The 25814-nt window shown below is 51.8% G+C and overlaps 1 protein-coding gene across 1 annotated transcript; it reads left to right on the top strand.

The window, feature by feature from the left end:
* LOC145349959 (caspase-8-like) lies at positions 1–24798 on the top strand. The gene is made up of 10 exons (XM_080198692.1): positions 1–100; positions 2047–2378; positions 4734–4839; positions 7508–7670; positions 8537–8634; positions 9736–9796; positions 15868–15929; positions 17347–17455; positions 18393–19074; positions 23956–24798. Exons 2-10 carry the CDS (start codon positions 2062–2064, stop codon positions 24113–24115), a joined length of 1758 nt encoding a protein of 585 aa, XP_080054818.1. The 5' UTR covers positions 1–100; positions 2047–2061; the 3' UTR covers positions 24116–24798.
* The last annotated feature ends 1016 nt before the right edge of the window (positions 24799–25814 follow it).

The following is a 25814-nucleotide window of genomic DNA, read 5'->3' as shown; positions in this document are numbered from 1 at the left end:
CATTTCCGCATCCGCCCCCCGCAGCCGCTGATCCGCCGCTGCCGGCGGGAGGATTGTCCGCTGCCGCCGGGTTCTCCGTCACCGCCGGGCCCGCTCCCAGGTTAGTGCCGCTCGGGACTGGGAGCCGGGCTCGGTCCCTGGGCCGGACTGTCCCCACTCCCAGAGCTTCCCGCTGACATATTCCCCAAGGTTACACTGTATCCTCAAGGGGAGAATACACCACAACCCGAATACACTGTAACCAACCGGGCAAATCAGCCAGGCTTCCCCCTCCTGGTCACTATCCAGTGATTCCTGGGTTACAGAGAGGGGAAATCAACCAGGGTTCCTGTTCCTGATCACTATCCAGTGATTCCTGGGTTAGAGAGAGGGGAAATCAGTCAGGGTTCATTGTCCAGTGATCCTTGGGTTAGAGAGTGGGGAAATCAGCCAGGGTTCCTCCTCCTGATCACTATCCAGTGATTCCCTGGGTTACAGAGAGGGGAAATCAGTCAGGGTTCCTCCTCCTGGTCACTATCCAGTGATCCCTGGGTTACAGAGAGGGGAAATCAACCAGGGTTCCTGTTCCTGTTCACTGTCCAGTGATCCCTGGGTTAGAGAGAGGGGAAATCAGCCAGGGTTCATTGTCCAGTGATCCCTGGGTTAGAGAGAGAGGGGAAATCAGCCAGGGTTCCTGTTCACTGTCCAGTGATCCCTGGGTTACAGAGAGGGGAAATCAGCCAGGGTTCATTGTCCAGTGATCCCTGGGTTAGAGAGAGAGGGGAAATCAGCCAGGGTTCCCCCTCCTGATCACTGTCCAGTGATTCCTGGGTTACAGAGAGGGGAAATCAGCCAGGGTTCCTGTTCCTGATCACTGTCCAGTGATTCCTGGGTTACAGAGAGGGGAAGTCAGCCCAGGGTTCCTGTTTCTGATCACTGGATAGTGATCCCTGGGTTACAGAGAGGGGAAATCAGCCAGGGTTCCTGCTCCTGATCACTATCCAGTGATCCTTGGGTTAGAGAGAGAGGGGAAATCAGCCAGGGTTCCTCCTCCTGGTCACTATCCAGCGATCCCTGGGTTACAGAGAGGGGAAATCAACCGGGGTTCCTGCTCCTGATCACTATCCAGCGATCCCTGGGTTACAGAGAGGGGAAATCAGCCAGGGTTCCTGTTCACTGTCCAGTGATCCCTGGGTTACAGAGAGGGGAAATCAGCCAGGGTTCCTGTTCACTGTCCAGTGATCCCTGGGTTACAGAGAGGGGAAATCAGCCAGGGTTCATTGTCCAGTGATCCCTGGGTTAGAGAGAGAGGGGAAATCAGCCAGGGTTCCCCCTCCTGATCACTGTCCAGTGATTCCTGGGTTACAGAGAGGGGAAATCAGCCAGGGTTCCTGTTCCTGATCACTGTCCAGTGATCCCTGGGTTAGAGAGAGGGGAAATCAGCCAGGGTTCATTGTCCAGTGATCCCTGGGTTAGAGAGAGAGGGGAAATCAGCCAGGGTTCCTGTTCCTGTTCCTGATCACTATCCGGTGATCCCTGGTTACAGAGAGGGGAAATCAGCCAGGGCTCCTGTTCGCTGTCCAGTGATCCCTGGGTTAGAGAGAGGGGAAATCATCCAGGGTTCCTCCTCCTGATCACTATCCAGTGATCCCTGTGTTAGAGAGAGGGGAAATCATCCAGGGTTCATTGTCCAGTGATCCCTGGGTTACAGAGAGGGGAAATCAGCCAGAGTTCCTGTTTCTGATCACTGTCCACTGATCCCTGGGTTACAGAGAAGGGAAATCAGCCAGGGTTCCTCCTCCTGATCAATATCCAGCTTGAGGGGGAGGGGGTGGGAATCAGTCAGGCTTCCTGCTCCTACTCACTATCCAGTGATCCCTGGGTTGGAGAGAGGGGAAATCAGCCTGGGGATCCTGATTCTGATCACTGTCCAGTGATCCCTGGGTGAGAGGCGAGATCAGTCAGGACAGAGTCTGGATGGGGAAGGGTCTCTCTGTGTTGGGGGGGGTTTGTTGGTCTGCGCTGAGGGTTCTGATGGCCCTGCTCTCTCTCTCTCTCTCTCTGTAGGCATTCGAAGCCACGATGGATGATGCAACTTTCCAGCTTAGTTCTCAGCTCCACCACATCAGTGAGAACCTGGGCTCGGAGGAGCTGAGGGCCATGAAGTTTCTCTGCCGAGATTTGTTGCACAGTAACCGGCTGAACCAGGCCGATTCTGGGCTCAAACTGTTCAGCGCTCTGCAGGAGAAGGGCCTCCTGGAGGTGACGGACACGTTCATCGTGGCTGAGCTCCTGTATCGGACCAAACAGTTCAAACTCCTGAAGGGAATGAAATACGACAGGCGGGAGGTCAGTGAGCTGCTGAGAGATCCGGATAAGGCCAGAGTCTCCTCGTACAGGTCAGTCACAACTTACTCACCAGCAATTGTCCTTTCTGGCCTTCTCAGGAGCTGTGTAATGAGGGATGGACTTGGGCACCTTAAAGAGTGGGAATCCTGCAGTGAGTAACTCACCTCCTGCCTCCCCTAAGCCTGTCCACCATAAGAAGTCTCACAACACCAGGGGTTAAAGCCCAACAGGTTTATCATAGAACCCCTACAGTGCTGAAAGAGGCCCTTCGGCCCATCGAGTCTGCACCGACTACAATCCCACCCAGGCCTTACCCCCGTATCCCTGCATATTTAACCCACTCATCCCTCTAACCTAAGCATGTCAGAACACTAAGGGGCAATTTTAGCACGGCCAATCAATCTAACCCGCACACCTTTGGACTGTGGGAGGAAACCCACGCAGACACGAGGAGAATGTGCAAATTCTGCACACACAGCGACCCGAGCCGGGAATCGAACCCAGGTCCCTGGAGCTGTGAAGCAGCAGTGCTAACCACTGTGCTACCGTGCCGCCCCATCACGAGCTTTCAGAGTGCTGCTCCTTCATCAGGTGAGTAGAGTGGGTGTTAGTTCACACGGCATGTATAGACAGAGACGATTACAGATTGGAGTGTGAAGAATGGATTATCTTGCAATTGTGTCTTTGCCTATATAAGCGGTGTTTGTGAACTAACCTCCAGTCTCCCGATGAAGGAGTAGCGCTCCAAAAGCTCGTGATTCCAGGTAAATTTGTTGGACTTTAACCCACTATTGTGAGACTTCTTACTGTGCCCACCCGAGTCCAATGCCGGCATCTCCACCTGATGCCTGTCCACCATCTACAAGTCAGGAGTGTGCTGGAATACTCCCCACTTGCCTGGATGGGGGCAGCTCCAACAATATTCAAGAAGCTCAACACCAACCAGGACAAAGCAGCCCTGCTTGATTGGCACCCCATCCACAAACACTCACTCCCTCCCTCCACCACCAACGCTCAGTAGCAGCAGTGTGTACTATCTACAAGATGCACTGTAGCAATTCACTCTGAGTTGCTCCTTAGGCAGCACCTTCCAAGCCCATGACTATCTAGAAGGTGAAGGGCAACAGATACGTGGGAGCACCACCACCCACGCCACTCCAAGTCACTCGCCATCCTGACTTGGAAATCTATCGGCTGTTCCTTCACTGTCACTGGGTCAAAACCCTGGAAGTCCCCCCGCTAACGGCATTGTGGTCAACCCACTGAACATAGACTGCAGCGATTCAAGGAGGCAGCTCACCACCAAGGGAAATGAGAGATGGGTGATAAATTCTGGGTCTTGCCAGTGAGGCTCACATCCTGTGAAAAACACCAAAAAGTCTGAGTGGGCGACCAGTTCCTGTTGCTTCACAGTTACAGCTCCAGCTAACCATCAGATTTCATAGGATCCCCACCCTGCAGAAAGAGGCCATTCGGCCCATTGAGCCTGCACCAACCACAATCCCTACCCAGGCCCTATAACCCCATGTATCTACCCTGCTAGTCCCCCTGACACCAAGGGACAATTTAGCATGGCCAATCCACCTAACCCGCACATCTTTGGACTGTGGGAGGGAACCGGAGCACCCGGAGGAAACCCATGCAGACACAGGGAGAATATGCAGACCCCACACAGACAGTGACCTGAGCCGGGAATTGAACCTAGGTCCCTGGTGCTGTGAGACAGCAGAGCTAACCACTGTGCCACCATGCTGCCCACGGTGTACTGGAATTTCCCTGAAACATTTACAAATCTGTAACCCCACACAATACTGAAACTTACAATTGTTCTGTGATTAAGGGAGGGATGTTGGGGAGAAAGACCACTGTTGATTTTATAAATGGGCTAAATACTTTGTTTAAAACAATATGTTACAGTTGATAAAAATGCCTGTAACTGTCCTGGGAGTGTTTGATGGGGGACAGTGTATAGGAAGTTTTACTCTGTATCTAACTCCATGCTGTACCTGTCCTGGGAGTGTTTGATAGGGGATAGTGCAGAGGGAGCTTTACTCTATATCTAACCCCATGCTGTACGTTTCCTGAGTTTTTAATAGGGACAGTTTAAAGGAAGCTTTATTCTGTATCTAACCCCGTGCTGTACCTGTCCTGGGAGTGTTTGATAGGGGACAGTGTAGAGGGAGCTTTACTCTATGTCTAACCTGGTGTTGTACCTGTTCTTGGAGAATGCAGCCCTCTCTGAACAGTTTTAAACAGTATATTTTCACCTTATACCTTTGGAATGTTGAGCAGTTTTCTGCTGATTTCTAATCATTGTGTGAAGGTTTGGGGAGGACTCCCACTCGAGGAAGTCTGTCCCTCACTGCTACCTGTCACTGAGATTCAGAAGCTGCTTCTAATTGCAGGCAGCTTTTATTTGACGTGTCGGAGGAAATCACCATGAAGGACTTGGAGACCGTGAAACATTTCTTACACAACAACCTGTCCAAATACAAGCTCGAGAGCGTGACGGTGAGTATAGTGGATGTGCTGGTATTGGTTGAACGCACCTGTATTACAGCACTGAATCTGCCAGCACAGCAGGAAGCCATTCAGCCCATCATTTCTCTGCCTTCTGTGTGAAAAAAGCATCCTCTTAGTCTCATTTCACTCCCCATCTATTCATCTTTTTAGGCAGTCATATTTACTCACCTCCCTTTTAAAAGCTGGATGGATTCACTCTAATGGGACAATGTTTGTGTTCCGTGTCCTCGCAATCATCCCTATTTACATTCCCAAAATCTTCCTTTCATCTTTTAGCCCTGATCTGACGTGATTGAGTTCGAATCCTAGAATTCCTACAGTGCAGGAGGAGGTCATTCGGCCCATCGAGTCTGCACCGACCACAATCCCACCCAGGCCCTATAGTCAACATCTTTTCCCAAAGGTAGGGGAGCCTAAAACCAGAGGGCACAGGTTTAAGGTGAGAGGGGAGAGATACAAAAGGGTCCAGAGGGGCATTTTTTTCACACAGAGGGTGGTGAGTGTCTGGAACGAACTGCCAGAGGTAGTAGTAGAGGCAGCTACAATTTTGTCTTTTAAAAAGCATTTAGATAGTTACATGGGTACAATGGGTATAGAGGGATATGGGCCAAACGTGGGCAATTGGGACTAGCTTAGCGGTTTAAAAAAAAGTGCGGCGTGGACAAGTTGGGCCAAAGGGCCTGCTTCCATGCTGTAAACCTCTGTGACTTTTGTGTCATGGTGCCCCTCTATACTATAAAAAATCTTACAGGCAAACCTATTTTCTGTCTTCTTCCCATACTGGGAACTTTGTTTTTAAGTTCTCTCTGTCCTCTTCAGTTTTTTTTTTGAAACCTCTGCCTGCCTTTCGCTTCTCCTTTTGCACCCTTTGAGTTTTTGCTTTTTGAGCGGGTGCTCGGGAACCTTTCTTTCAGCTCCAAGTCCCGTCAGTCACACGCATGGGCCTGATCAACGTAGGAAATCCAAACCACACGTGTGGCTGTTTCCAGACCTGCGCGCACGCGGGAGGCCCGAGATTCTCTGGGTCTTGGAGATGCCCATCCCAGAGCGAAAGACAAAGGTTATTTTTAGTTTAATTGAGGGGGGGTGGTGGAGGGGGAAGGGGGGGGGGGGTGGTGGAGGGGGAAGGGGGGGGGGTGGTGGAGGGGGAAGGGGGGGGTGGTGGAGGGGGAAGGGGGGGTGGTGGAGGGGGAAGGGGGGGGGTGGTGGAGGGGGAAGGGGGGGGGGTGGTGGAGGGGGAAGGGGGGGGGTGGTGGAGGGGGAAGGGGGGGGTGGTGGAGGGGGAAGGGGGGGTGTGGTGGAGGGGGAAGGGGGGGGTGTGGTGGAGGGGGAAGGGGGGGGTGGTGGTGGAGGGGAAGGGGGGGGTGGTGGAGGGGGAAGGGGGGGGGTGGTGGAGGGGGAAGGGGGGGGTGGTGGTGGAGGGGGAAGGGGGGGGGTGGTGGAGGGGGAAGGGGGGGTGGTGGAGGGGGAAGGGGGGGGGTGGTGGAGGGGGAAGGGGGGGGTGGTGGAGGGGGAAGGGGGGGGTGGTGGAGGGGGAAGGGGAGGGTGGTGGAGGGGGAAGGGGAGGGTGGTGGAGGGGTGGAGGGGGTCTTCACGGCACAGCAGGGGATGAGAGAATGGAAATCGTACAGCGCTGATGGTAAAATGGAGGCAGTGCATATCTGTTGGTTCATTCCTGTCCCTCCAGGTGTCCAGGTGAAAATACTCGTTCCCTTGTTCAAATCCTCCCCCAAATCTCCATCCCTCTCTGGGTAACCACTTCTACCCAACTCTGCAAAGACTGGCTGTTCCCCCCTCACTCCTCCTCTTAGCTCCAGTGTTGTTGTCTCTGCTCTGAACTATTCGGGTCCTTAAGGAGTTCCCTCTTTAAACTTCTCCGTTTCTGTGCCACCGAGCTGCCTGTAAAACTGAAGCCTCGCATTTTCCTATCTCTCCAATTCCCCTTCTGTACATTAAAGCCTTACTGGAACAATATGGGTAAACACAGTAAGAAGTCTCACAACACCAGGTTAAAGTCCAACAGGTTTGTTTGGTTGCAAAAGCCACTTTCTGACGAAGGAGCAGTGCTCCGAAAGCTAGTGGCTTTTACTACCTAACAAATCTGTTGGACTTTAACCTGATGTTGTGAGACTTCTTACTGTGTTTACCCCAGTCCAACGGCAGCATCTCCACATCACAGTATGGGTGGCACAGTAACTTTGCCTTTCAATAAGATCATGGCTCATCTCCGCATTCTCGCCACCTCCAATAACCTTTCACCTCCTTATTTGTTAAAAATCTGCCCTAATTATTTTGGGGTGGTACAGTGGTTAGCACTGCTGCTTCACAGCTCCAGGGACCCGGGGTCAATTCCCAGCTTGGGTCACTGTCTATATGGAGTCTGCACATTCTCCCCGTGTCTGCGTGGGTTTCCTCCGGGCGCTCTGGTTTCCTCCCACAGTCCAAAGATGTGCTGGTTAGAGTGCATTGGCCGTCCTAAATTGCCCCTCAGGCTAACCAAGTAGGCACCAGAGTGTGGCGACTAGGGGATTTTCACAGTAGCTTCATTGCAGTGTTAATGTAATGAGTAGCGATGGGGAAATGATGAGCTGTCTTTACTGGGTGATCTCTTCACTAACAGTTCAGTGTCTCACTCGGTCGCCTCTCTCTCTCTTAGACAATGCTGGATGTCTTTGTTGAAATGGAGAAGGAGGGATTACTGGAAGAAACTAACTTGGAACTGCTGAAGAGGATCTGTAAGGAACTTGGGGAGCCTTTAGCCAAGATGTTTGACCGTTACACGTCTTCGATGGTGGCACCGTGTGCCCCTGGGGGACCAGGTAGAGTAGTCAGTGAGAGAGAGTCCCCGCAGACACAGCACACTGATTCACTTCCTGCTCCGTGATCTAGAGATCAGCCATTCATCCAGACCCAGCCCTTATTCCTGGAAACGGGATTCTCCGAGGTGGGAGAGTTAGTCTCAGTTACAGTTAGTCTCAGCCTGGCAGTGAGCAGGGCAGTGGATTGGGTCAGTGGCTGGTAGCCTGTGGGCAGGGCAACGGGCAGTGGGTGATGGGTTAACTCTGGGTATCAGTCCAACCCTCCGTACAGAATGGGCAAGCAGAGGGTGAAGACCTGGTAACAGCACATTCAGCAACTCCTCCTCTCCTCCCCTCTCTTCCCAGTACGTGAGACGCGTGCCCGGCGCGGCGAGCTGTGCGCGCGAGACGCGTGCCCGGTGTGGCGAGCTGTGCGCGCGAGACGCGTGCCCGGTGCGGCGAGCTGTGCGCGCGAGACGCGTGCCCGGTGCGGCGAGCTGTGCGCGCGAGACGCGTGCCCGGTGCGGCGAGCTGTGCGCGCGAGACGCGTGCCCGGTGTGGCGAGCTGTGCGCGCGAGACGCGTGCCCGGTGTGGCGAGCTGTGCGCGCGAGACGCGTGCCCGGTGTGGCGAGCTGTGCGCGCGAGACGCGTGCCTGGTGTGGCGAGCTGTGCGCGCGAGACGCGTGCCTGGTGTGGCGAGCTGTGCGCGCGAGACGCGTGCCCGGTGTGGCGAGCTGTGCGCGCGAGACGCGTGCCCGGCGCGGCGAGCTGTGCGCGCGAGACGCGTGCCCGGCGCGGCGAGCTGTGCGCGCGAGACGCGTGCCCGGCGCAGTGTGGGTGTAAAGCGGGAGTGCTGTGTTACTGATTTCCTCTCTTGCCGTTTCAGGAGGAAGGCCGGATGAGGAATCTGTTATCCACCCGACTCGAGCTCCTCGGACCATTCTTCCTTCAGGGATCTTAGTTTCTCGAGGATCACAACCTGCTGTAAGTCTGACTGGCGTTCGTCTACGCAACGTGACGCGGATTGGACTTGAGTTGAAAGAGAACCTTCTGGGAAGCCGTGGTTGGGCCCCAGCTAGAGCCCTGTGTCCAGCTGTGGGCACTTCCAGGAGGATGTGAGAATCCTGGCGAGGGGGCGGGGATTCACCAGGGATGAGGGCTTTTAGCTCTGAGGTTGGGATTAGAGAATCTGGGCATCGTCCCCCTTGGAGCAAAGGGGATTGAGGGGAGATTTGATCGAGGCGAACAAGAGTCTGACAGGATTGGAGAAGGTGGACAAAGCTGCGGGGGGGGGGGTGATGTGGGGAACAGTGGGCCGGATACAGAGCTAAGGTTTTGACTGGGGTGGTGAGATGAAGAATGTTTCTACCCAGCGAGAGCTAAAGAGCTGCAACTCACTGCCCACGAGGAGCTGGAAGCCAAGATGCCTGATTTTCAAAAGGAAATCGGATGGACACTCGAGGGCAATAAACTCTCACAGATACAGGGTAGGGGGGAGGGGGTGCGGTGCTGGGACTGTACGGCTCTGCAGACAGCTAGCAAGGACTGGATGGGTGCAATGGCCTCCATCTGTGCTGTCTGAGACACTTTTGGAAGGGGCGTGTTCGGGTGGGGGACGTGTTAGGTAGGGAAGGGCTGGAGAGGAAGGTAAGGTGGGATTGGGGGGTGAGTTTGACAGACTTCTTACACACACGCTGCACGAGAAGTAGGATAACCCTGTCACTAATATAATGGCCCTCCCCTTCACGGGGGGTGGGGGGTGTCCTGGGATAGCCCCACCCAGACAACCCCGTCTCAGTCACCAATCCTGGTGTATAGGAGGCTTGTGGCGCAGTGTCTGACCCAGGGTGTTGACGGGGGGAGGATACAGTGGTGGTGACCCCGATCCCCATCGAGTCTCACCGATAGGTGACGGGAGCCCTTGGATCAACTGGGAGACAGGAAAGGACCCAGTGCTCCCGAGGTGTTACACTGACCTTTGCCCTTTTGCTTGCGCGCTGAGTGGGTGTGTCAGGGGGCGGTTGTTATTTATGGTTTGATGATTATCCGATCCCTCCAGACGTTATCGCCTTCTCTCCAACACAGGAGCAGCCCAGAGCCCTCAAGTCGCACGATCCCTTATCGGTGGAATTCTCTCGGATTTGTGGTACGTGTATTGTTGGATACAGAAATTATGGATTGGTAATTGTTAAATGCTAGGGAGGGGGGGGGAGCATTGCGCAGTACCTTTAAAAGGTGGAGCTTTTACTGTGCTTAGAGGGTTAAAAAAATACAAGTACACAGACTGAAATATTTGTATCGAAAGACCAAGCAGCAGGGTTACCAAGACATCAGGCCTTAGCCAATCAATTTGAACCAGGCACTTCAATACCAAGAACCTATTAAATTTAAATCTGATGGTTTTGACAACCTATCCTGTTGTGGGAAATATTGATATGGGTATAAAAGAAGGGGGGCAGTGGGACAAAGAGGGAAGAGCAACTGCCACCTGCCAGAGCTAACAGCTTTTAGAGAGAGAGAGAAAATCGCTGGTTCTTGCAGCTTTATCTATGTCTTAGAAAGAGCAGCAGCTAGATAGCAAAGAAGAAGGAAGTTCCAGAGAGAAGAATCAACAGAGAAGGCCCAGAATATTCTGGAAGACACAAAACCTGGTTGTAATTTAGGGAGTGACTTAATTCTACATTTTGTTAATGAGTGGGATTTGTATTTATTGGAACAGTGTACTATTGGAGCCTTGTTTTATTGGCGAATAGTTAATAGAAGGGGTTTATTCAGTTTATTAATAGTTTAGTTAATTTGTTCACTGGTAGATGGGCAGCACAGCAACATAGTTGTTAGCACTGCTGCTTCACAGCTCCAGGGACCTGGGTTCGATTCCCGGCTTGGGTCACTGTCTACGTGGAGTTTGCACATTCTCCTCATGTCTGCATGGGGTTCCTCCCGGTGTTCCGGTTTCTTCCCACAGCCCAAACATGAGCGGATTAGGTTGATTGGCCATGCTAAAATTGCCCCTTAGTGTCCTGAGATGCGTAGGTTAGCGGGATTAGTGGGTAAATGTGTAGGGATATGGGAGTAGGGCCTGAGTGGGATTGTGGTTGGTGCATGTTCGATGGGCCGAACGGCCTCTTTCTGTACTGTAGGGATTCTAGATTCATAGATAAATAAATTGTTAGGTGTTGATTTTAGAGAGTGTGTCAGGGGTTTATTTTGTATTTAACCACCAGGAGGTGCTAAAGAGCAGGTTACACCATTTCAAACACACTTTTTACAGATTATAGGGTCAGGTACTCCTCTTTGGGGGTTTTGGTGTTAGTTCTCAGAGGGGGAGGGATCCGGCCCCGCTTTATAACAATAATAACAACCAGCATTCACACGGTTGCTTTTATCTACTTTCTCACTGGATCATATCAATCTGAAATATCTAGTTACATTCAGCAAAACACTGGAGAGGCAACGGCCGAGTGGTATTATCGCTAGACTATTAATCCTCGGCTGATGTTCTGGGGACCTGGGTTCAAATCCCGCCACGGCAGATGGTGGAATTTGAATTCAATAAAAAATATCTGGAATTAAGATGTAGACATTGTCAACGTTGGAAAAAAAGCCATCTGGTTCACTAAGGCCCTTTTAGGGAAGGAAATCTGCCGTCCTTACCTGGTCTGGCCTACAGGTGACTCCAGAGGCACAGCACTGTGGTTGACTCTCAACTGCCCTCTGAACTGGCTGAGCAGGACACTGAGTTGAAGGGGCAATTAGGGTTGGGTGAAAGACCCAGCCAGCAACACCCACATCCTGCGAATGAATTAAAAAAACTGAATTGGGCCATTTGGCCCTCTCAAATCTGCTCCGCCTTTCAGTAAGATCATGGCTCATTTCCACATTCTCGCCCCCTCCAATAACTGTTCACCTCCTTATTTATTAAGAGTCTGCCCTAATTATATTGGGTGCCTCACAGCACCAGGGAACCAGGTTCGATTCCCGGCTCGGGTCACTCTCTGTGTGGAGCCTGCACATTCTCCCCGTGTCTGTGTGGGTTTCCTCTGGGTGCTCCGGTTTCCTCCCACAGTCTGGAAGATGTGCTGGTTATGTGCATTGGCCGTGCTAAATTCTCCCTCAGTGTACCCGAACAGGCGCCGGAGTGTGGCAACTAGGGGATTTTCACAGTAACTTCATTGCAGTATTAATGTAAGCCTACTTGTGACACTAATAAATAAACTTAAGCAAAGACTCTGGCTCAATCACCTTCTCGATTCCAAAATTTCACGGCCCTCAGAGAATTTTTCTCCTCTCATCTCCGTCTTTAATGAGAGACCCCTAGCTGTAGATTCCCCCACAAGAAGAAACATCCCAGCCCCCTCTTCCGCCCTGTTAATACCCCTCAGGATCTTGTATGTTTTAATCAAGTCACCTTTTACTCTTCTAACATCTATTCCCCATCCCTAAACAGCCCTTGATCTGAGTGTCTCGCTCGCCGATCAGAGGGCAGTTGAGAATCAACCACATTGCTGTGGCTCAGGAGTCATATGTAGGCCAGACTGAACAAGGACAGCAGATTTCCTTCCCTAAAGGGCATTAGGGTGGCACAGTGGTTAGCGCTGCTGTCTCAAAGCGCCAGGGACCTGGGTTCGATTCTCGGCTCAGGTCACTGTCTGTGTGGAGTTTGCACATTCTCCTCGTGTCTGCGTGGGTTTCCTCTGGGTGCGCTCTGGTTTCCTCCCACAGTGCAAAGATGTGCAGGTTGAGTGGATTTGCATTACAAAATTGCACTTTAGTGTTGGGGGGATTGACAGGGGAAATACATGGGGTTACAAGGATAGGGCTTGGGTGGGATTGTACAGATGGGTTGAATGGCCTCCCTCTGCACTGTAGGATTCTAATTCTAAACTCCAGCAGATGCAAGTCTATTCTTTCCAACCTTTCCTCATAAAACAACCCTGTCATTCCATATAGGAATGTAGTAAACCTTCTCTGAACTACGTCCAACACATTTATATCCTTCCTTAAATAAATATTGTACACAGTATTCCAGATGTGGTCTTTATAATGCTCTGTATAACTGAAGCAAAATCTCCCTGCTCTTGTATTCAATTCCCCTCACAATAAACAATAACATTTTATCAGCTTTCCTGATTACTTGCTGTACCTGCACGCTATCCTTTTGCAATTCATGCACTAGGACATCAGATCCCTCTGTATCTCAGAGCCCTACAATCTCTCACCGTCTGGATAAAATGCTTCCTTTTCATTCTTCCGGCTGCCTCAATTCTGCCCTCTGCTGAATGTTCAAATTTCAGTCTCACCAGACCAGCACCTCCCTGTACAGCATGGCAATGTCAGCTGGGTGACAAAAGACAAGAGGCAAGGTAACCATCTCCACCCGTAGAGAGAGAGTAGGGTGATGAAGAGAGGAGAGAGAAAGAGACAGAGAGAGATGGTGGGGGTGACGGAGGATAAACCAGAGGCAGACGGCAAAAACGAGATTGGATGAATGAGGAAAGCAGTGAGAAACAGAGGAGAAGGAGTGAGTGAAAGGTTTTTAAAGCTTATTCATTAGTCACAAGTAGGTTTACATTAACACTGCAATGAAGTTGCCAGACTCCAGCGCCTGTTCGGGTACACGGAGGGAGAATTTAGCACGGCTAATGCACCCAACCTGCACATCTTTCAGACTGAGAGGGGAAACTGGAGCACCCGGAGGAAACCCACGCAGACACGGGGAAAATGTGGAGACTCCACACAGACAGTGACTCAAGTCTGGGAATCGAACCTGGGTCCCTGGCACTGTGAGGCAGCAGCGCTAACCACTGTGCCACCGTGCCACCTTAGGGAGTGTTGGAGACAGGAAAAGAGGGAGAAAGGTTCGAGGGAGAGGGAAGGAGAGAGAAAGGCAGAGGCGAGAGTAGGAGAAATATTGGAAAGGAATGAACTTAATGCCCATTTTCTGAAGTCTGTTTATTTATTTGTCACAAGTGGTGGCACGACAGCACAGTGGTTAGCACTGCTGCTTCACAGCTCCAGGATCCTGGGTTCGATTCCTGGCTCGGGTCACTGTCTGTGTGGAGTTTGCACTTTCTCTCCATGTCTGCTTGGGTTTCCTCCGGGTGCTCCGGTTTCCTCCCACAGTCCAAAGATGTGCGGGTTAGGTTGATTGGCCATGCTAAGAAATTGCCCCTTAGTGTCCAGGGATGTGTGGGTTAGAGGGATTAGTGGGTATAATATGTAGGGATATGGGGGTAGGGCCTGGGTGGGATTATGGCTGGTGCAGACTCGATGGGCCGAAGGGCCTCTTTCTGCACTGTATGTTTCTATGAAGTAAGGCTTACATTAACACTGCAATGAAGTTACTGTGAAATTCCCCTAGTCGCCACACTCTGGCACCTGTTTGGGTCAAAACACCTAACTAGAACATCTTTCAGACTGAACATTCAGAGCAGTGTGCCCTCTAAGGTCTCACTGTGCGGAAGGTGTGAATAGAATGACACCGTGTGTCTGCACTCGAAGGAGTCCAGAAGGATGAGGAGGGATCTAATTGAAACTTACAGAATACTGAGAGGCCAGGATAGAGTGGATGCGGAGAGGACGTTTCCACTAGTGGGAGAGACTAGAACCAGAGGGCACAACCTCAGAGTGAAGGGACGCTCCTTTAAAATTGAGATGAGGAGGAATTTCCTGAGCCAGAGGGTGGTGAATCTGTGGAACTCATTGCCACAGAGGAGGCCGGGTCATTGAGTGTCTTTAAGACACAGGTAGATAGGTTCTTGATCAATAAGAGGATTGAGGGTTACGGAGATGAGAATCATATCAGCCATGATTGAATGGTGGAGCAGACTCGATGGGCCGAGTGGCCTAATTCTGCTCCTATATCTTCTGGTGTTATTGTCCCTACGAGCTCTAAGGGACAGATGATGAGATGAACCGATGTAAACTGAGTTTTTATCCTCATCGAGAATGTGGGAGATTAGGGAGTGATTTGATTTAGATTTTAGGATTTGGAAATTAATGGATAGGGTTAGATAGAAACGTTTCTCTGCTGTTGGGTGAAGCCTAGGACAAGGAGAACAAAACCCCTTGTTTACAGGAATGTTGACAGGGCTAGAACAGTGTAGTGATGAGGGGAGATTGGAGAGGTTGGGGTTATGTCGGTAGCACAGTGGTTAGCACTGCGGCCTCACAGTGCCAGGGACCAGGGTTCAATTTCCGGCCTTGGGTCACATTCTCCCCGTGTCTGTGTGGGTTTCCTCTGGGTGCTCCAGTTTCCTCCCACAGCCTGAAGGCATGTGGGTTAGGTGGATTGGCCATGCTGAATTGACCCTTAGTGTCAGAGGGACTAGCTAGGGTAAATCATAGAAACCCAATAGTGCAAAAGGAGGCCATTTGGCCCATCGAGTCTCCACCAAACACAATCCCACCCCAGGCCTATCCCCCCAACCCCACACATTTACCTCACTAATCCCTCTAACCTACACATTCCTGGACACTAAGGGGCAATTTAACACGGCCAATCAACCTAACCCGCACAGCTTTGGATTGTGGGAGGAAACCGGAGCACCCGGCGGAAGCCCATGCAGACACGGGGAGAATGTGCAAACTCCGCACAGACAGTGACCTGAGGCCAGGAATCGAACCCAGGACTTTGAAACTGTGAGGCAGCAGTGCTAACCACTGTGCCACCGTGCTGCATGTGGCTGTAGGGATAGGGCCTGGTGGGATTGTGGTTCATATAGACTCGATGGGCCGAATGGCTTTGTTCTGCACTGTAGGGATCCTCTAATTCTATTTTCCTTGGAACAAACAAGGCTGAGGGGTTACTTGAGAGAGGTGTACACAATAACGAGGAGAAGAGAGAGAGTGGACAGGATGAAACTGTTTCCCTTGGTGAAGAACCAGGGGACATCGATCCAAGTTAAGCAACAGTAGGTGCACAGGGGACATGGGGAAGAGGGATTTTTATGCAGAGACTGGTGGGTGTCTGGAATTTACTTGCATTTCCTGATTTTGATTTGATTTATTATTGTCACATGAATTAGTATACAGTGAAAAGTATTGTTTCTTGCGCGCTATACAGACAAAGTGTGGAGAAGGAAAGGAGAGAGTGCAGAATGTAGTGTTACAGTCATCGCTAAAAATCAACTTAGTGCGAGGTAGGTCCATTCAAAACTCTGATAGAAGAAGCTGTTCTTGAGTCGGTTGCTAGTCTCTCCGTTTATCTTTACACAGGTCTGAAGGAACAGGACGGCAATGGTTTACACAGTCCGAGCATCGAGATGAGCTCTGGGCAGGTAGTTTACCCTTTCCTCTTTCGTGTTCTTCCCAGCATTTTCATTGGGTTCCGACAGTTTAAAAAATGCAGAGGGATTCTGGCCACGGAGCACTTCCAGCGCTGAGAGAGGCCCTTTGGCCCATTGAGCCTGTGCTGGCCCCTGAAGTACCCGTCTATCCTAAATCCATTTCCCCACCACCTGGTCCATAACGCAGGCTGCGTTGGCATTTGAAGTGCCTCAGCAAGTGGAGGGCTTGCTGGGCTGACTGACCAGACTGTTACCGGGGTTGGAAGGGTGACGTCGGGTTGCGCAAACTTGGGATTGTACCCTTCTGAGTGTGTCAAATTGAAGAGGCCTTTAGGATGCTTCAGGGATTTGATTGGTTTGACAGACCCTGTTGTGGGGGGGGTGGGGGGGGGGGGTAGTGGGGTGTATGTGGGGGCGTGGGGGTGGTGTCCAGAACAAGGGGGGGCAGAACCTTAAAATGTGAGCTAGACTGTTCAGGTCATAGAGGCATTATAACATACAAAAGGCTCTTCAGCCCATTGAGTCTGTACTGGCAATAATTACCATGGTGGCAGAGTGGTTATCATTGCTGCCTCACAGTGCCAGGGACCAGGGTTCAATTCCGGCCTTGGGTCACTGCCTGTGCGGAGTCTGCATGTTCTCCCCATGTCGGCGTGGGTTTCCTCCGGGTGCTCCCATTTCCTTCCACAGTCCAAAAGAGGTGCGTGTTAGGTGCGTTGGCAGTGCTAAATTCTCCCTTACTGTACCCAAACAGTAAATAAACTTTAAACTTTACCACTAATGTTGCGCTTATCCCATTTTCCTGCATTTCTCCCATACCCTTGAATGTTTCAAGTGCTCTTCCAGATATATCCCTCAGATATCTGGAAATAAAGTTTATTTATTGTTGTCATAAATAGGCTAACATTAACACTGCAATGAAGTTACTATGAAAATCCCCTAGTTGCCACACTCCGGCTCCTGTTCGGGTACACTGAGGGAGAATTTAGCACGGCCAATGCACCCTAACCAGCATGTCTTTCGGACTGTGGGAGGAAACTGGAGCACCCGGGGAAAACCCACGCAGACACGAGGAGAATGTGCAGACTCCTCCACAGATGCTGACCTGAGGCCAGGAATCGAACCTGGTTCCCTGGCGCTGTGAGGCAGCAGTGTCAACCACTGTGCTGGAACTCTTGCCCCCTTTTCCCCCCCTCCCCCCCCCGTCCCAAAAGCTGCTGAGGCTGGGGGATTGAAAATGTAAAAACAGGAAGATTGTGGTTGGGTGATGGGATTAAACAATCCAAAATCAGGAGAGTCTCGGTGTGCGCCTGATGCTCTGTGAAGGACAGTAACGGGGACTGGGCGCGGCGGGTAACGGGGACTGGATGCAGTGGGTAATGTGCCCTGTTGTATGTCACGCTCACAGAGTCTGGGCAGTTACAGAATGGAGAGTATCCCAAGAGGTTCCTGTGTGATCATTAACAATTGCAAGTTCAAGACGATGGGAGAACGGAGAGGGACGCAAGTGGATGCAGGTAAAGGTTGTGATTGCTGTCCGCTCCCTGGACTGTAGGAAGTGGAGGCTGGATCCTATGTCACTGTTAGAAAAGGGGAGGCCAATCCCTCTCTAAGAACTGACACTCAACCGTTCCTCAAAGAGGAGTACATTCCTTTATAATCTGTTAAAGTGACTGTGAGAAGGGGGATTATCTCCACTTCAGACCCTTTTCAGTCGTTCAATCAAAATAACTCCCCAACACACTCTGTAAAATCAACAAGTTACACTTTAATTATCTAACTAATAACAAACAGGTTAACCAGACTATTAACAAATCAATCAAACACAATTCTGTTGGAATGCTTTAGACAAACACAATTCCCACTTAGTAACAAAAAAAAATAGAATTTTTAGTCACTCTCAAAATGCCATCTCCCGGAATCCTCTGCCTTCTTTGCAGATTTCTTCTATCTTCTGTTGTGTTGGTACCTTTACGATTGGGATGAGGTTTACTTTTAAGACATTACTGTGGCTGTTACACTGTTAGAGAGCTGCTCTCTGCCTCTGACCCGAACTAAGCTGTTACTTGGCAGGTGGTCTTCTGGCAGTTTGGAGCTGGGAGCTGTGTTTTATACCCCCGATGGCATACCAAAATTGGAAAAATAGGCTTGGTTTAGAGGTTATCAAAACATCAAATTCAAATCCGAAAGGCTGCTACTATTCAAATGCCTGATGTAAACTGATTGTTGTCCTGGTAGCAATTAATGCCTAGGCTAGCAATATGTTGTTTCACTCTGTGTACACCGTATACATCAGTACAAAAAAAGTACCTTTTTTTAAACTCTAAGGACAGAAAAATCAAACTTGCTTGCCTTTTAAACAGACAATTTTTACAACTCTTAGCATTTTTACTATTTTTAAAATAACTTTCTGCGCACTAACTTCACAACACGATGGAATTTCTCCCTCTGCAGACCGTCTTGATACAGTTTTCAGGTGGCTTGGCTTCGAGGTGACTCTGTATAAAAACCTCACAGCGGAGGAGATGCAGGACACGATGCTATGCTTCCAGCAAATGGACCACACGGCCCGCGATTGCTTTGTCTGCTGCATCCTGACACACGGCGAGAAGGGCGTGATGTGTGGCACCGATGGCAAGCAGGTCGCCATTGCTGAAATCACCTCCTTCTTCTCGGGCACGAAGTGCCCCAGCCTCAGGGAGAAGCCCAAACTTTTCTTCATTCAGGCCTGTCAGGGCAGGAAGAAACAGGACTGCGTGGAGATCGAGATCCAGCCCCCCAGCACTGGGATCCAGCCCCTCAGCGCCGGCACCCAGTCACCCAGCGCCGGGATCCAGCCCCCCAGTGCCGGCACCCAGTCACCCAGCACCGGCACCCAGTCACCCAGCACCGGCATCCAGTCACCCAGCGCCAGGATCCAGCCCCCCAGCGCCGGGATCCAGCCCCCCAGTGCCGGGATGGAGTCAGGATCAGGATTGGAGGAGGATGCCGTCTGCAGCAGTGCCACGATCCCAGATGAAGCGGATTTCCTCCTGGGCATGGCGACAGTGGAGGGATACGTCTCCTATCGGCACATCCAGGAGGGGGCCTGGTACATCCAATCCCTGTGCGAGAACCTGGAAAAATACTGCGGCAGGTACTAACACCGTCCCTCAGCCAGAGGCAAAAAAAAAGGCACAGAAATAGGAAAGAGAGAGAGAGAGATCGGGGGGTGGGGGGGGACACGAGGAGGAGAGAGAGTGGGAGAGACGCGGGGAGGAGAGAGAGAGAGAGACTGGGAGAGGAGAGAGAGTGGGAGAGACGGGGACAGCAGTGTGAGAACGGGAGAGACGGGAGGAGAGAGAGAGAGTGGGACAGACTGGGAAGAGAGAGAGCGGGACAGACTGGGAAGAGAGAGAGCGGGACAGACTGGGAAGAGAGAGAGCGGGACAGACTGGGAAGAGAGAGAGCGGGACAGACTGGGAAGAGAGAGAGCGGGACAGACTGGGAAGAGAGAGAGCGGGACAGACTGGGAAGAGAGAGAGCGGGACAGACTGGGAAGAGAGAGAGCGGGACAGACTGGGAAGAGAGAGAGCGGGACAGACTGGGAAGAGAGAGAGCGGGACAGACTGGGAAGAGAGAGAGTGGTCATGATGTGGAGATGTGGGCATTGGACTGGGGTAAACACAGTAAGAAGTCTCACAACACCAGGCTACAGTCCGACAGGTTTATTTGGTAACAAACGCACTGCCCTTCGTCAGGTGAGTGGGGAGTTCTGATCACAAACAGGGCATATAAGACACACACTCAGTTTACAGAATACTGATTAGAATGTGAGTCTTTACAGCTAATCAAGTCTTAAAGGCACAGACAGTGTGAGTGGAGATAGCATTAAGCACAGGTTAAAGAGATGTGTATTGTCTCTAGACAGTACAGTAAGTGAGATTTTGCAAACCCAGGTGAGTCACGGGGGTTACAGATAGTGGGACATGAACCCAAGATCCCGGTTGAGGCCGTCCTCACGTGTGCAGAACTTGGCTATCAGTCTCTGCTCAGCGACTCTGCGCTGTCGTGTGTCATGAAGGCCGCCTTGGAGAACACTTACCTGAAGATCAGAGGCTGAATGCCCGTGACCACTGAAGTGTTCCCCAACAGGAAGGGAACAGTCTTGCCTGGTGATTGTCGAGCGATGTTCTTTCATCCGTTGTCATAGCGTCTGCATGGTCTCCCCAATGTACCATGCTACGGGACATCCTTCCTTGCAGTGTATCAGGTGGACAACATTGGCCGAGTTGCAAGAGTATGTGCCATGTACCTGGTGGATGGTGTTCTCACGTGAGATGATGTCATCTATGTCGATGATCCGGCATGTCTTGCAGAGGTTGTTGTGGCAGGGTTGTGTGGTGTTGTGGTCACCGTTCTCCTGAAGGCTGGGTAGTTTGCTGCGAACAATGGTCTGTTTGAGATTGTGCGGTTATTTGAAGGCAATAAGTGGGGGTGTGGGGATGGCCCTGGTGAGTTTTCGTCTTCATCGATGATATGTTGAAGACTCCAGAGAAGATGTTGTAGCTTCTCCACTCCAGGGAAGTACTGGACAACGAAGGGTACTCTGTCCACCGTGTACCGTGTTTGCCTTCTGAGGAGGTCGGTGCGGTATTTCACTGTGGCGCCTCGGAACAGTTGATCAATGAGTCAAGCACCATACCCTGTTCTTGTGAGGGCATCTTTCAGCATCTGGAGGTGTCTGTTGTGATCCTCCTCATCTGAGCAGATCCTGTTTATACGGAGGGCTTGTCCGTAGGGGATGGCCATGCAGACGCTATGACAACGGATGAATGAACATCGCTCGACAATCACCAGGCAAGACTGTTCTCTTCCTGTTAGCGAACACTTCAGTGGTCACGGGCATTTAGCCTCTGACCTTCGGGTAAGCATTCTCCAGGGCAGCCTTCATGACACACGACAGCGCAGAGTCGCTGAGCAAAGACTGATAGCCAAGTTCCACACACGTGAGGACGGCCTCAACTGGGATCTTGGGTTCATGTCCCACTATCTGTAACCCCCGTGACTTACCTGGGCTTGTAAAATCTCACTGCCCTGTTTGGAAACAACACATATCTCTTTAACCTATGCTTAATATTATCTCCACTCACATTGTCTGCACCTTTAAGACTTGATTAGTGTGAAGACTCGCATTCCAATCAGTATTCTGTAAACTGAGTGTGTCTTTACATCCCCTGTTTGTGATCAGAACTCCCCACTCACCTGACGAAGGGGCACAGCCCCAAAAATTAGTGGTGTTTACTACCAGATAAACCTGTTGGACTGTAACCTGGTGCTATGAGACTTCTTACGGAGAGAGAGTGGGACAGACTGGGAGGAGAGAAAGAAAGATTGAGACAGCGCGGATAGAACAGCAACTTGCTTTGAGATAAAACCTTTACAGCACTGAAATGTGCTAGAATGTTCTACAGAGACATTACACAGCAATGTCTGTCGCTGAGCCTGATAAGGAGATGTTGGACCCAAGGCTTGGGCAAAGGGAGAGTTTTTGCGGAGTGTTTGAAAGGAAGAATGCGAGGTGGAGAGATTCAGGAAGGGAATTCCAGAACTCCCCGAGCCGCTGAAGGTGCGGCTGCCAATGGCGGAGCGATCAAAATGGGGAACGTAGAAGGTTCCGGAATGAGAGGAACACGGGCTGGAGGGGATTACGGAGATAGGGAAGGTGAGGGCCTGGAGGGATTTGAAATCTAAGGTGTGAATTTTAAAATCCAGCTGTTGAGCGGGAGCCAGTGTGGGTCAGAGGTCACGGGGGGGTGGGGGGAACGGGGTGCGCTGAGAGGAGAAGCCAGCAGACACAGGCAGCAGAGATGTGGGTGATCACAGGTTTACAGGGTGGAGTGTGGGAGAGGGCCGGGGCGGAATAGTCCCGAGTCCGGAGGTAACGGAGGCCTGGGTGAGGGTTTCAGCAGTCGATGAGCTGAGACGGACGCGGTTTGGCAAAGTTAGGGAGGCAAGCGAACCGAACGGCCTTGAGGCGGGCAAGAGGCCTCGGGGTGGAAGGTGGCGCTGAGATTGTGGTTTAGACTCCGGGAGAGGGGGGGGGAGTCGGGGGTTCGAGGATCTAAAATAATGGCTTTGGGATTTGATTGGTGGAAATTTCTGTTCATCCAGCAGAATGATAAATTAGCCAGAATGGGGGAGTGGAGAGAGAGAGAGAGGGAGCTGAGTGTGGCCAGTGCATATGTGGAAACTGGCATCTTAGATGATGTTGTTCAGAGGGAGCATGTCGCTGGCACGACACGGTGGGGTGGGGTGGGGGCTCCGCAGGGGTGGCACAGTGGTTAGCACTGCTGCCTCACAGCGCCAGGGACCTGCGTTCCATTCCTGGCTTGAGTCACTGTCTGTGCGGAGCCTGCATGTTCTCCCCGTGTCTGTGTGGGTTTCCTCCGGGTGCTCCGGTTTCCTCCCACAGTCTGAAAGACGTGCTGGTTAGGGTGCATTGGCCATGCTAAATTCTCCCTCAGCTGGCGCCGGAGTGTGGCAACTAGGAGAATTTCACAATAACTTCATTGCAGTGTTAATGTAAGCCTTGCTTGTGACACTAACAAATAAACTTAAACAAGAAGGGGCCAAGGCTAGATCCTTGGGGGACTCTCTGGCTACGGTTAGATAAAAACTGGAACCAGGGGGAGAGCAGTTTCCCCTCCAACAACTGTGAGGAGGAACATGGCGAGGGGGCTGAGGGAGGATGGGGAGGCGGAGGGGTCTGGAGGCGGATGGGGAGGAGTCTGGAGGAGCATGGTGAGGGGGCTGGGGGAGGTGGAGGGGTCTGGAGGAGCATAGCGAGGGGGCTGAGGGAGGAGGGGGAGGGGGCTGGGGGAGGCTGGAAGCAGATGGGGAGGGGTCTGGAGGAGCATGGTGAAGGGGCTGAGGGAGGAGGGGGTGGGGGAGGCTGGAGGCGGATGGTGAGGGGGCTGAAGGAGGATGGGGAGGGGGCTGGGGGAGGCTGGAAGCAGATGGGGAGGGGTCTGGAGAAGATTGGCGAGGGGGTTGAAGGAGGATGGGGAGGGGGAGGGGGCTGGGGGAGGCTGGAGGCGAATGGGGAGGGATCTGGGAGAGGTGGATGGGGAGGGGGCTGGAGGAGCATGGCGAGGGGGCTGAGGGCGGATGGGGAGGAGTCTGGGAGAGGCGGGAGGAGGTTGAGGGGGCTGGAGGAGGATGGGGAGGAGGCTGGAGGCGGATGGGGAGGGGTCTGGGAGAGGCGGATGGGGAGGGGGCTGGAGGCAGACAGGGTGGTCATCATGTTAAAGGACGGAGGACGCGGAGGGAGAGCGTCTCTTGGTGACTCGCTCACACTGTCCTCTGTCACTTTGCTATGAGCGGTTTTGATCTGCGACTCGGGCAGAAACTTGATTGGAGGGATTCAGACATGGAATCCTGGGATAAGTGGGAAGGGATTTGGGAAGCGACATGCTGAAGGAATTTGGAGAGGAACAGGAGATTGGAGATTCGGGACTGGAATCTGAATGGAAAGAGGGAGCGTGTTCAAGGATTAGTTTTTTCAGTGGCGGGAAGAGAGAGAGAGTGAGAGAGGCAGAGAGAGGGAGAGAAAGAGAGACAGAGAGAGTAAGAAGTCTCACAACACCAGGTTAAAGTCCAACAGGTTTATTTGATAGTAAATGCCACTAGCTTTCAGATGGTGTTTCTTCGTCGGGTGAGTGGAAAGTTCTGATCAGAAACAGGGCATATAAAGGCACACACAGTTTACAGAATACTGATTAGAATATGAGTCTTTGTAGCTAACCTGCTATCCACTCACCTGACGAAGGAACAGCGTTTGCAGAGACAGAGAGAGAGAGCTGGGAGAGAGAGAGTTGGATATTTGGGGAGAGTGTAGAAGACAGGGGAAGGGTGGGATGTGTAGCAGGGACACAGGAAGCGATGGCTCTCCCAGCACGGTCTGGCTCTGTTGCACTCACTGTGAGTGAGGAGTGATCAGAGTGAGTGTCACTAATGCCTGGTTATTCCTTTCCAGCGAGGACTTGCTCAGCATTCTGACTATCGTCAACAGGGATGTCAGCGGGAAGAAGGACAAGCAAGACAAGACACAAATGCCACAGCCTCGTTACACCCTGAGGAAGAAACTTTACTTCCCTGTCACTCAGAGCTTCGACAGTTTCATCAACTCTTTGTAGCGTCTACACCCTGGAGCTGGGAGGAGAGAGTCCCTCGGCGGTTCCTGCAAATGCCGGGAGCCCCCGCTGGTGGATACTGGGTGGAAAGAATGTGCAATCCTCTTGGTCTGATGACTGGCACAGCAGTTAGCACTGCTGCCGGCTTCGGTCACTGTCTGTATGGAGTTTGCACATTCTCCCCGTGTCTGCATGGGGGTTCCCCCCGGGTGCTCCAGTTTCCTCCCACAGCCCGAAAAATGTGCTAGTTAGGGGGATTAGCAGGGTAACTGCGCGGGGTTACGGTGCCAGGGGATAGGGCCTGGGTAAGATGCTCTGTTGGAGAGTCAGTGCAGACTTGATGGGCCGAATGGCCTTCTGCACTGTAGGGATTCTATGAAGTGTTTCGATATCACACCGTTAACCTGGATAATTGCACCATGAGCCTGGCTGTTTTTTTTCTAGTAAATTTCTTACACTTCATAAGATTTTTTTTAAGACCAAAGGGAATGTGAGGGGCTTGGAGAGAGAATTTAACTTTACAGAGAATATTCTTAGTGCCTCCGATGCTGCAGTTCTCTCTCCCTCTCTCTCTAGGGTAAGATGGGGGTCACTGTTCCTTGTTGGATCTTTACATTATCTCCCCAGCAGCAGCTGTGGGACGGTCAATCCACCAAGGCAGGCATCACAAGCCTCTGCTACTCGCTGGCTCGATGTGGGTATGCCGGTGTTGGACTGGCGTAAACACAGTAAAAAGTCTGACAAAACCTGGTGGTGTCAGACTTTTTACTCGCTGGCTCACCAGGGCTGGAATAGGGAGGGTGCTGGCGGGGGGGTTTGGGGGCTCTGTAGCTGGGAGGGGCAAGGACCCTGAGCCGAATCTTTGCCCAGATTTGCTGTCACGTTCTGACCATATCAGCTGATTGAATCTTTCACAATATAAGTATTAAAACATAGTTTCCTAAACACCTGGAGGAGCGTCTTCCTTTAAAGAAACAGGTACGAAGTTTCAATGAGTAACTTTATTCAGTGACTGCATTCCGTGTGACTGATCGTCGACACCTGATTACTCAGTATGGTGCGATAACCTTGTCTTCCCTCTCTCTCTCTTTATCTCTCCTCTCCAAACTTTGACTCCCTCTCTCCTCTCCACTCTCTCTGCGGCCAATTTTACCATTTTGAATCGAAGTGCTGGGCGGACCTGAAACTGGATTCAGATCCGACTTTTAGACCTGTTCTCTGACGCCCCCATACACATTCTGTGTGCAAGAATATCAGTGAGTCTGAATCGCGCAGCACAAGCCTGTGGGCGGGGCTTAACTGCACACATGCAGACAAAAAAAACGGGAGAGTGCAGCTCCCAGGCATTGCCCCACCCCCACAACATTACTGACCCCCTTCTCCCCATTTCTCCCGCCATCCAGACCGATGGCCGGCCCCTTCCCCCTTCCCTCCCACTGATCTCAGGCAGAGTGACAGTGGACCCACCTTTCCCGGCCCTCCAAACAATCTCAAGCAGTCAACTGTCAGACACTCGGTGCCTACCTCCTCGCTAACTGGAGCGCCTGAATTGGACTTCTGTGGAACATGTTTGTTTTGCGCCGATTCTGCACAGGTGAACATGGTGGGAAAGGGGAAAATGCCAGTAAAGTTGGGGGTGCAGCCCATTCATTTAAATGCATGCAAATAGCCACTGCACCGATTTTAGGCCTTGGTAAGGGAG

Source organism: Carcharhinus amblyrhynchos, chromosome 11 (assembly GCF_965287045.1).
Source record: "Carcharhinus amblyrhynchos chromosome 11, sCarAmb.v2.hapA, whole genome shotgun sequence".
Lineage (NCBI taxonomy): Eukaryota > Metazoa > Chordata > Chondrichthyes > Carcharhiniformes > Carcharhinidae > Carcharhinus > Carcharhinus amblyrhynchos.
Note: the sequence above shows the minus strand (reverse complement) of the source record. Positions and strands in the feature narration are given on the sequence as shown.

Coding starts and splice junctions, on each gene's coding strand:
- LOC145349959 (XM_080198692.1), top strand. CDS start 2,062: ATGGATGATGCAACTTTCCAGCTTAGTTCTCAGCTCCACCACATCAGT. Junction 7,671..8,536: donor GTGTGCCCCTGGGGGACCAG/GTAGAGTAGTCA, acceptor TTGCCGTTTCAG/GAGGAAGGCCGGATGAGGAA. Junction 9,797..15,867: donor GGAATTCTCTCGGATTTGTG/GTACGTGTATTG, acceptor ATCTTTACACAG/GTCTGAAGGAACAGGACGGC.